A 12,343-nucleotide genomic window follows, 5' to 3' on the forward strand; every position below is an offset into this window, starting at 1 on the left:
AGGGGAAAAGGGGGTGGGTGGTGGGGGAGTCACTATCACTATTCTTCTCCATAATGAGCTGATAAAACTTTCAAAGAGAGATGCTTCTACATTCCAGATCTATGTTGTGTGACACATCAGCCTGAATGAAAGCCAGAAATAAACACTATGACCAATGCAGCATTGCTGGACCCTCATGTGGTCTCTCTCAGAGGTGGAGGATGGTCACGTGAAAACAGTCAGGCTGTTGTCACATGGCTTGTGTTTGCCAACTGATCAGAGGGAGGAGTGAGACGTTCCAGAGGGAATGGGAAGTTTCTTGATGCGGTCCTCAAGTTGACACACTCAATATTAGGCCGGGGGACGGAGAGAGATCTGCGTTGACCATAATATGGAAATGGAAATCCCTGCAATTAACCTAAAGGTAAGAGTCGTTTGATTTCCATCAGCGTACAATAGTTGGCTCACAAACTTTGACAGTTGTGTGGCGAAGATGAAGTTTCATCTCGGTGGCTAACCGTTTGTTGACACACGAAAGAAAGACAACAACAAGAGCATGCAGTTCAAGTAAAGTCTGATTATCGATGTTTGCAGAAAAGTTTAAAAGCAAAGAGTAGACAAGTAACACTGTAACAGTTTAGGGGGTACACTATTTGCCAACACATGCGCACAAAGTCATCTTGCCCTTCGCTATACATCTTATTCATATTCATAAGGGCTTCATTCATGGCAGGCCTTCATTAAGGATGCAAACTCTCAAATAAGACTAAATCAATATTGGCAACATAATAACATTTTGCTGGATGGGGAGAGCCCAAACACTCTAGAGCTTTAACTTTTTGACAAAACTGTCAAAACTGCCATCATGTCCTGAATAGTTGCAGAGTAGATAGGCCAATACATAGTAAAAAGATGTTGACTTAAAGCATGGGTTTTCAACAGGTGGCCCGTGGACCACTGGTGGTCCATGGAGGTATTGCATGTGGTCCCTGACCATGCATTTATGTAGGATTTGTTTAAAATGTTCTTTCCACTGTTGAGAAACCGTCAACTAGTGACCTGTGATGAGTCCATCCATGTAGTCATTTACTGAGAAGTTCAAGTTCAAGAAATTCAACAGAAAAAGGGAGTTAGAATCTCAAGAAGGGGGAAGTGCACCGGATTGTCTGGTTGAGTCATTATTATTAGGACATTTTACCAGTAGTAGTCAACGGTTGAGAAACAGTGGGATGTATACACATGGGATGCATAGCAAGTGTTAACTTACAAAAGCACTAATCTTAGCCCATATCCCCAGTTCCCCACCCAACACAATAGTGGTCCCCAGGTTGATTCGAAGTCAGGGTGGTGGTCCCTGGTTCACAATCAGTTGAAAACCCCTGACTTAAAGGACAACTTTAGTTTTTTTTCAACCAAGGTTCATGTTTTAGGTTGTTATTAGAGAAAGTAAAAGATGAGTATTATTATTTTTTTCATTTGCTGCTTTCTTTCATTTTAGCGATTTTAGCTATTTTTGACAGGGGGCGGGGGGCATTCGAACTTGGGGCTATTTTATGTATTTATTTTACACAATTTTATAGCGATATTCTTTTTAATCATTTACTATAGTCCTACTAGACCCCAGGAAATTACATCTGGGCACAACAATCACAGGATCTACTGAATGTGAAGGGGGGTACTATAGGGGGCTGCCATAATGTGTTGTATGGCTCAACATATCAGTTTGTCACCCCCTTCACATTCAGTAGATCCTGTGATCTTTTGTGGCCAGATGTAATTTACAAAATACATATATACTATAAAATACATATTTAGCCCCATGTTCGAATGCCCCCGCCCCTCGCTAAAACGAAAGAAAGCAGCAAATGAAAAAAAAAAGAACACTCATATTTTACTTTCTCTAATAACAACCTAAAACATGAACCTTGGTTGAAAAAAAAACTAAAACTAAAATAACAGCTCCAGATCATGCCATTCAACGTTGATCTCAGATCTGTAGCCTACTGTATCTCTCATGTCATTGCTAGATTTGGGATTGAACCAGACTGTCAGAGAATGAAAACAAAAACTAAATGGGACTTTGCTCAGGTCACACAACACGAGTTGACTGCTGCTGCCAAGTATGTGACACCAGTATTAAATGTTTTACCATGGCCCACAGTGTTCTCTCTTCTAAATACAACGGCATGAAAAGCATTTCACCAGATATATCCCTTAGCATCATACTTGTTCTCCTTTTCCCTCCATGGTAGGCTATTGTCCTGGTGCATTGGTTACTGACTCTATGGTGAGTAGACAGGTTGGCTCCTTGAAAAGATTTTTTTTTCCACACAGCTGAGGAATTTCACTTCTCATGGTGCACTCTCAAACTCCACACAGTAAAGTTGCACACACAGTTTCACCCACAGTGCACTATTTAGGGTTTTCAACAAGGTTATTATAGTTTAGCATTTTTATTTAGTTTTTAAAGTGATAAAGTAGCTTAATGCTAGGTTTTAGTTTAGCTTTTATTAGTTTTTATGTTTTTAGTTTTTTAGTTTTTATAAATTAACTATAATAACCTTGGTTCTCACTCAGACACATTTACAACTATGACTTATTTTGAGTAATAAATAAATAAAGTATTTTGTAAAAATCAATTTATTTATTTTTAATAATCTCTCATTGTCTCATTGTGGCTTTAGGGGGTGCATGGCTTGGCTGCCTCCTTCTTATGCTTGGGGAAACTTCAGTGTTCTAGCCGTCGGTTTGTGGGGTATTGCTCAGCGAGACTCCCTTGATGCTGTGCTCATGGTGAGTCTTTGCCTTGATTTCTTGGTAGGCTGCAATGTGCAATCCCAATATCATGTGACAGCGCGGGAGTCTAACTATAGGCACAGTGCTGGTGTGCTGCATATTCACCCCAGCCCATTTGCTTGTGGAATCTAGGACAATTTGAGCATATTTACTTTTAGAGAGATTGCCTTTATTTTAATTCAGGGACGAATTGTCAAGGTGCCTGAATATTTAAAATTAGTACCACTATTGCTATTACACCACATTGCAATTTCATATGCTGTGTAATGTATGCAGGTGTGTGTGTGTTATGTTGCGTATCCCCCGAGAGAGCGACACATGCACCTCACCAGAGAAGTCAGCAGTTCAAGATCAGCCAGGAAAAGCACCTCAGGAAAAGCTAGAGGCATCAATTTCTCATTCAAGGACAAATCTTTGAATCACACAGCAGTCTCTCTAACTAATGTATCACCCTGCGTGACATGTGGTATACAGTCCAATGTTATGAATATCCTTACCTCATTTAAACCATTTTTGTACCTAACCTACCGTTGGTGAGTTTAGTAGTTGACCTTTCTCTTTAGAGAGAACCAGAAACACTGTAGTGCAGTGGAAGTCCATTGTGTGTCTTGGAGAACTGAGCATATCAGAAATGTATTTCAATTTCAGTAATTGCTGTAATACACCTTGGCTTCAGTCAGAGATGGGGAAAAGATGTATACATGAGGAGGACAGCAGGACTCTAACATACTGTCCCTACTGATATCAACTCTTCATTATCTTCCCGTAGTTTCTCATGGGAATGACGATTACAATACTGACTGACATCCTCCACTTTGGGTATTTTTACCCGTCCGTGGTAGTGGAGAGCGGCAGGGATATGTTCCGTTTCAGCTCGGGAATGGCCATCCTCAGTCTGGTGCTCAAGCCTGTGTCCTGCTTCTTTGTGTACCAGATGTACCGTGAGCGCGGGGGAGAGTACAACGTCAACTTTGGTAAGTGACCAAATTAGGGCACTGGGAAATAATCAATATGATATGATGATATGAGACTACATATCGTCTGGGATTTTGCATATCATAATATATGGCATAAATATATAATAAGTATTGTCTTTTTATGCTTTTTATCATTTACGCCCAATTCTCTAATTGTTTTCTTTTTCTTTGGTTGAGGGATTTTATTTTTGCCTATTCGCGGCTGGCTGGCTGCCTACTAAAAATGGCTGGTCATGATTGTGTAGTGTACCGCCACACAATAATGCATATAAGGACTGAAGCAAAGTTGGGCTCAAGGCTGGGTATCAAGAAACGACACATTTTGGTTCTTGTAGATTACACATTTTCAAAATATATCAACTGTAGATGGAGACATATTTCATTAATTAATTAATTAATTCCATTAATCTACACAACCAGTATAAAAACTGTTCAGTAGTGATACCCAGCCCTGAATGCGACCGAAATGACCAGAAGTATGGTCTCATGCATGTGCCTCAGATATTGTCCTAGTGCTCTGGGGTGTTTTTTGCCCCAGGCGTGATTTCCACCTAGACACTCTAGCTTCCTTTGTCGTTGTTTTGCTTTGAGAGAAGAACGGAATAGCATGCTGCAAGCTTGCACATTGGCAAGCGCAACACTCACAAGTCACAAGACTAATGCACTGCCTTAGTCCAGTTTTGATAATCACTCGTGAGCCTCAAAATGGAGACTTGTTTACTGTACTGATCATTGATGTGGGAACAGGATCAGTAGTGTACAGCATGGAAAACCATGTGTAGTGACTGGTGAAGCCCACTTTTGTTTTGTCAGAGAAGTTGAAAATGGAATGAACAATAGTGAATGATTTGGACATTAATTTACTTGTATTGTATTTGTATTTGTATTTATTTATTCAGCACAGTATAAAAAACAACACAGTGAACATATAAATATAAAATGGGTAAAGTGCTAGGCTGAGGCAAAAAAGTTGTGTATGTAATTAAAATTGGGTGTGTTCATATAGAAGAAAATAAGTTCTGTGAGAGAATAGATTATTATCATTATTATCAATTATTGTTCATTATATGAACAATTCTTTCACCAGCCATTTAGAACATCAACCAATATGATGATAAGTTCTTTGATTTATTTTCTCACGTGTGTGAGATTTCACGGATCTCCCAGGGCGTGTATGTACTTTATCCGTTTGAAAACACAAGGTGGTGTGAGGTTTTCAAGATTATTAAGAGGATAATTGAATATTGATGAAGGTGGTGATTTTCACAGCTAATTTCGATTGGTTATGTGGGACTGGGAGTTGATGAATATAGCCAGAGTTAGTTTTAGTGAATGTGTTTTTAATTGCCTTGTCTGATTACATGGCTTTAGAGTGAGACCCCGCTGCGCAGCACACTCAGAAGAGAGAGAACAAGGCAATCAGTTGTGTGGTGGATAAATTATTGATTCAGGCATCTCTGAAGTTGTCTGAACCCCTGAGTTTTGATTGGTCATCGCTTGTGTTACCTCTGGCTCTGATGTGACTTTCACTGTTTCTTTTGTCAGTTAAAAGCAATGAATCTGAGACCTGCAAATAAAAGTTGGCTGCCATGAATTACTACGTAATTAGCTGTAACGTTATACATTGTACTATTCCTTAGTAATTGGCATAGTGATTGTTGTGACCAAAGAAGATTTCCTGCATTTCTCTGTTTTTCTCAATATACAATCACAGTCTATCTTGCTGTTTGAAATCGGTCCTTCCCTCTCTGGCCTTATTTACTTGTTTTGTCCCTGTTCTGATTTGATCATTCATGTTTTGTCTCCATCTTGTCACCGCCTCTCTTCTCCTCTCATGCTCTCCCCTCCCCTCTCCTCTCCCTGGCTGACTCCTGGCCTTTCAGACCTGGAGACCTCAGTGGACAGTCGTTGCACCACGGACAGTGCTGACAGTGCCTTTATAACTGGCCGCCGCTACTGATTCCTCCTGGCCTCTCGTTTTTCACAATCTCTGTCCTTCAGCCATCCTCTCCCATCCCCTGCATGCAGGAAGTAGTAATGGACTTAAGGAGTACCCCTCTTTCATTATTCTGCTCTTCAATTCCTGTACCATTCCGTCCCTAGTCATCCTTATCATGTCACTTTCATAGCTTTGTTTGTGTGAATCTGTATCACTTATGTTGTCACTATGTATGTCAATGATTCTTGTGGTTTTTTATATATATATATTTATATTTACTGTATGTGTTTTTCTAAAGTTTACATCTATGTATTATTCATACTGCTACTCTCCAGATACCTCAATTGTGTTTGTACATTAATGCTGTGTTCACACTGACTGCTACAAAACATACAAAACGACATTGCATATCTGTCGGAGTTGAAGCGTTGATCGACGTTGTCAACGTCAAGTCTTTGTAGCTGCAGTTCAACTTCGATTGCAGTTTTGCAGATTTTGTATAGCAGCGGGCGTCGCTTTGTATCTTCATGTGGCTGGCTTCCATTGAAAATGAATGGTAGACTGTAGCTTTGTATCTGCCAGTCTGAACAAACCCAGCATTACACATACAGTATGCGTGTTATGTTAGTGTACATAACAACTCGTTTTGGGTGCACTTAGAAGAATAGGTCTAATTAAAGCAAATTTTAAGGCACATATGTACTTGTGGTTCATAAGAGTAGACATCATGGTCTGAGGTGTAGCCTGGTTGTGCTTAAAATGAGGGAGTGCTTTCAAATGAATGTGTTGTTCGTATTGTTAAAAAAGATGACCATAATGAAATTGAAATTGTATGCTTGATTACCCATTTATTTTTGATTCAGTAATAAGACACTGAGCTGCAGGGAATGATAGAGGTGAGAGAGTATGAACCTCTGTAGTTCCATGATCAAATGTCATTAATATTCTTAGCGTTCTAACACTTGGAGAGTGGAGACTGTTAGGGTAGATTGTTGGAGTTCATGAAGAACTCCCTGTAACATCCCCCAGACGATATGTCAGTATATTGCCATAATCAAAGCACATTTATATGAAGTTTTGCCTTGTTGTGCTTAAAAGAAAACGTATGATCATTATAGCACAGCAGTCTTTGAGCCGAAAAACGACTGTGTGAATGATGAAATCTTAGAATCTTTCAGTCTCGCAGAAAGAAATTACTCTGGAGGAATCATCCAAGGTTATTTGTGTTTTTTATGCTTGCAAACTTTAGTTTCCAACATTGTAAAATCCATATTTAGTCAACAACTAAAAATGTGTGTTACGAGAGGAGTGCAGAATATAAAGGCCCGAAACAAACATAATACTGTATGTTGATCCTTTTGTGTTTTTCATTTCTGAAAACATTTCGGAATGGATATCGGGAATTACTAGTGCCCAAATGGATATGGTTATGCATAATGCATTCCCATTACAATTGGTGGTGTTGTTTTTCTTTTACTTGTCTGCAGGTTTCCCTACTGTAACACGGAGTAACAGAGAGGCCTACCAATCCATTGACAGCGACCAGCAGTCTGACCAGTCTTCCACCAGCGCCGCCAATCCCTTTGACCAGGCCCAGGATGAGAGTCCTACTCCTGCAACTCGTACATACTAAGACAATGTTTCTATGGAATGTTATGAGTTTAACTGTCACAATTGATTTCACATCAGTCCTGTTTTTCCTCCCTTTTTTACGGGAATTTTTATTTATCCCGGTTTGGACCAAAACCATGTTGCAGTGACCGAATTCTCTGGATAATTTATGACTTTAAAAACATAACTTTCTCTTGTTGCTGAATGGATTTCATTCCATATCGGTGTTCTATTTGTACAGTATGTGGCACTTATAAAGACTCGGAGATGTCATAAAATTATGCACATGTATCCTGATTGGCACCAAACCGGTCATCACTGTGTACTGTAGCACGATAATGCTTGAAGCTCAGGTCAGTGGTCAAATACACTGTAGAATTGAAATGAATACCCTTGTGGTTTGACCACAAGCGTAGATATTTATGATGTTGTAGAGTAAAAAAAGAGGGGTAATATTTATGTACTGCTCTTAGCAAAATAATGATTAAAGGTACTGTTACATTAAATGTACTGTTACAGCTAGCACTAAGTACAAATGATACAGATTCTCCAGACTGACTACTACCTTAAAAGATTTTACAAACATGGATAAAACAGAATCATCAGAATATTTTGCAGCCCCCACAGAAATGGAGAAATGGCCAGTTTGTACCAAAAATATATTCTGAATACCCAATCCTCTAATTCTAGATTAGTTTATACTCCAACACATCTTTATAGTTTATATTGTAAATTAAAGTTACATTTGAAGGTATGAATGACTCAATGAATGAATGAAATAGACACATGATTAAATAATTCTCCCCAAAAGAATTATGAAACTGTACAGTATTTAGATCAAATTTCCCCAATTGAAAATATAGCACAGCTTTAATTTAGCTTGTGCTGCTTTTGTTATGGGGAGAGCACAGTAATTCTTTGATAATCTTTATAGTGCTATACGTTAGCTATCTCTTCTCTATCAGTGAATTGCACTACTTCATTTGTGAGAATGCAATAGTTTCACATGACACAGCTACTGTACCTGCTGTATTTGTTACAAAAAAGTTCCTGTAATGTTGGAAAAATGTGAAATAGTGTTGCTTTTGTCACAGAGAGATTGAATGTTGAATTGTGCATTTTGTCGTGATATACATTTTATTGTACTGCATCGCCTCTAGTGGATAACATTTGCCATTTCTGGAGTCTCCCAGTTTATTGCATGCTGGGATTATACAGCTGGGATTACAGCTCTGCCAAAGAAATAACTTTGTTCATAAAATGCTTAATTTTCAGCCACCAGAACATGGTAAAGAATGGTCTGGCACTATTAGGCTAAAGATGATTGTTGTGAATGGTGTATTGAGTTCTATGAACAACTGAAAACGATCTTCTATAGAAAACGTTACTGATGGCTAGTGTAATTTACTAGCTTTATGTTATGGAATGATGAACACGGTTCATAACAGAGCATACTACGGTCTACAGTTAATAGGGACTACATCAGTTGTTTCGTATGAAGCTGAAACTTTAACACTGGAGTTTACTCTTTCTGCCACAAACTTGAGTTTACTGAAAATGTGGTTAAAGTGTGTCATGCTATTGTTTTGTAATATTGCCATATTACTCGTCATAGGCCTTAGGAAAGAACGTATTCCCTTTTTTGTGTGATAAAAGGTAGTGACTCAGCTGCATACGCTCACTGGTACATTTATTGTATTGTATGACAATGCAAACACATTTCTATCTAATTTGTTGTTTTATTTAGTCTTATTTTTCTGAAAACCAGTGCAAAAAGGCGAGTAAAGTGTTTTATTGGCCATAACCTAATGCCATTTCACTCAGTAAGATGTTCTGTCAAGTGAACTTGACATAGAGGAATAATTAAAAGAAGTGGGCTGCATGATATTTAATATATTCCTTAGCTGTTGTGTCATACTTCTCTCTTATCATGAAGGACATTCATCTCTTGACTGACTTTCTTATTTTTTTTATAGACTGTTACAAAAACGTTTGGTTCAAAATGTTATTTGGCAATCTGTTTCCTTAATAAAGAGAACAATTTCACAAATGATCGTTTGAGTCAAATGTACATATGACTGCATGATTAACCCAGGGCCACATAACTGATTAGACACTTAAACCCTAATTGCGAACGCAGTGAGCACTTACTATGAGACCTAGCAGATCATGTCTGTCTGTCTGTCTGTCTGTGTGTGTGTCCGTGTGTCCCCCCTTTGTGCCCATATATGGAGCTGGTGTCCGTGTGTCACGCTTTTGTGCCCGTATATGGAGCTGCTTTGGGGACTCCTTATATGGTTATGGCTGAGTCATGGTGACAACTTAAATACAAGTTGTTGACTGTACAAACTGCGTTCGCTTCCCGCGTTTGCGTGTCTTACTGGTTGACCATAATGTGTTAGTCCGATATCTTGTTAGTACGACTGCGTGGCCGGCTTAGGGTTTGGCGATAGGGTTAGTATGGGGCTCTATGGTCGGAATATTGTGTAGACCGATTTGGCGATTTATGGGTGTCGGATTATTGGGACGTCAGACTACCCAACCCCCCCCCCCCCCCCCCCCCCCCTTTACCCTCTACACACCAAGTACCTTTGCACAGTCCACATGACGCTAGGTTTCATGTGGTTGAACAGTGTGATATCCAGTATTTCTTCCACAGAGAATACTCAATCTCATCATTGAAGCTTTCAGACACTCAACATGCCAAGTTTTCTAATGTCTTCCTCGTCTATTACCCTGGCAACTGCTACACTCTCTGGGATGAATTAATCTGTCTCATGCTGCTATGATTTATCCAACTGGACAAGACACTTATCTTTCCAGCTCTCCCTCTTACACACTTGTTATGCATATTCCCATGGTGTCATGCAATACACACATCCAGCCAGCCTCCAGAACCTCGAGACAAATCTGTTCAGCCAGTGGGGTTGGATGAGCTTGCATGTGTTTCAATTGCTAATAATCATCAGTCAGGATATGCACTAAGAGTACTTTTGTTTAGAAATGGAAGCTAAAGTAGGTAGGAGGAGGTAGAGGGAGGCTGAGAAGGGAAGGAAGAGTTAGAAGTAGGAATATATCTAGAGTAGCTAGGACAACTTTCTGATTGATTAATTAATTGATTGATTGATTGATTGATTGAGACCAAGACTGAACTTGAACTAAGACTTGTTTACATCAGGGTCCTCCATTTTCAATTCATCAGAAAGACGTACAAATATACACTGCCTGTAAGTGCTGTGATAATGTCACCCACTTTAACTGAGAAGCCGTCTGCCTTGCTGAGATTACTATTTGATCGAAAGAGAATGACCTAATGCACAGGAAGCATCAACTTGGGTAAATAATGCAATAGCAATTCACACAGGGGTTGAAAGCCACATCATAATTCTCTATATATTGTTTTATTATCAAAAGATACAGACAATGAATGACATACGGTAAATACTGTTCCACATTGGCATGGCAGTGGAAGGTGTTAGGTGTATTACTGTCTGCCCTACACTACAGTATGTATTCTGCAGACAATGTTAGAGGCATGTAATGACATTGATGATACATACGACACTCAAGGTACATCTGCCCTCGATGTTTAGCCATGGAAGACATTGCCTGTGCTGTGATATTGTTGAAGTGCTGTTCCCAGACTTGGTGGTGAGATGCAGTAGGCCTATAAGAAAAATATCAGTATTCTATCAATGTTTTCTCTTCACAGTATGAGATAGAAAGCATTTTTCAAGCATATTGCAAAGCATTTTTCATTGTACCATTGAACCCAGGACTATATGTGACTACCTATTCTTTTGACTTTGGCAATCTCTCTGCAAAGTTCTCTACGTAGAGTCTAATATTATGACAAAACCCAGCTAAGATGAAAGTTATTTTGTTGAAAACAACAGTATGTAGTTGGTTGATAATATGAATGTGTGCACAATTTGGTGCAAAGGTTTGTGGGTGTGAGTCTGTTTTGTGACAATGTAGTTTTGAATTCAGTTTGCAGCACATTACACTTACTTTGGGTGTGTGGTTTTGTGTGTCGAAAATGTGAGTTGAACTTATAATATAGACTTGGTATTGGTAAAGTCGGGCTCATTAACGTGAACTGGGGCATTCTCTGTCTGACGTCTCTTGCATACCAAGTAAAAAACAGAATAATTAGGGCGAGTACTGTATGCCACCTGGAATTTTAAATACCTGATTTTCATATTTCACACATACCCCAGGTGAAAACAGGTGTGGCTTGAAATGAAATATAAGGAAATTGTCAAAGTGGTGCCTAAATGATGTCAACGTGATGAAGGTTTTTCCCCAGTTTTTAGCTGTTGTTGTAGTGAGGCAGTTCAATCAGTGGCTGTGCTGAATAGCCCATTGTCCCCGACTGCACATGAGGCCTTGAGGCAGCGTAAGAGCCTTGTCACCCGTTTGTTTATAATGCCTTGTGGGTCTCTCAGGAAAGGCATGAATGGAAATTCTATTACTGCAGTAACAGACAGACAGACGGACGGACGGACAGACAGACAGACAGACAGACAGACAGACAGACAGACAGACAGACAGACAGACAGACAGACAGACAGACAGACAGACAGACAGACAGACAGACAGACAGACAGACAGACACTATCATTACATGGTACTGGGCTGCCTTCCTCACTGCATTTCATCTACTTGTTTTTGCTCAATTTCTGTATCCAGTTCTTTTTGAACCCCCACCCCACTTTATTTATTCCTCTCTCCCCCTGTGAGAGCATGAGCGCCTGGGACTAGTGGTCTTAATTAACTAGTAAAGCAATCTGTTAATGTTTCCTTCCCGCCGAGCTCCGACCGAGAATAGAAGCGTGGCGTCATGGAGGAGGGGTAAGATGAGGAGGAGGAATTTGATGGCAAGGAGGAAGATGAAGGGGGCGTGGGTGGGTGGCTGGGTGTATCTGGCAGCCCAACGAGCTGTTGATTAATAAGGAGCTGTACTGGGCTAGCTCTCCTGAGTCCATGCATGCATGGCATGCTGGGTTGACACATCCTCAGGCGCACACAGCCACACACC

General features: G+C 39.8%; 1 protein-coding gene across 2 annotated transcripts; it reads left to right on the forward strand.

Annotated features, from left to right (window-relative positions):
* Positions 1-282: 282 nt before the first annotated feature.
* On the forward strand, positions 283-9,219 carry agtrap (angiotensin II receptor-associated protein). Of its 2 annotated transcripts, none has more exons than XM_080774402.1 (5): positions 283-403; positions 2,232-2,266; positions 2,664-2,772; positions 3,545-3,749; positions 7,179-9,219. In XM_080774402.1, exons 1-5 carry the CDS (start codon positions 371-373, stop codon positions 7,322-7,324), a joined length of 528 nt encoding a protein of 175 aa, XP_080630528.1. In that variant the 5' UTR covers positions 283-370; the 3' UTR covers positions 7,325-9,219. The 2 variants fall into 2 exon arrangements, with proteins under 2 accessions (XP_080630528.1, XP_080630529.1); XM_080774403.1 differs by lacking the exon at positions 7,179-9,219 and adding an exon at positions 5,636-7,013.
* The last annotated feature ends 3,124 nt before the right edge of the window (positions 9,220-12,343 follow it).

The sequence above is a fragment of the Protomyctophum bolini genome (assembly GCF_963924005.1).
Source record: "Protomyctophum bolini genome assembly, chromosome: 2".
Classification (NCBI taxonomy): Eukaryota; Metazoa; Chordata; class Actinopteri; order Myctophiformes; family Myctophidae; genus Protomyctophum; species Protomyctophum bolini.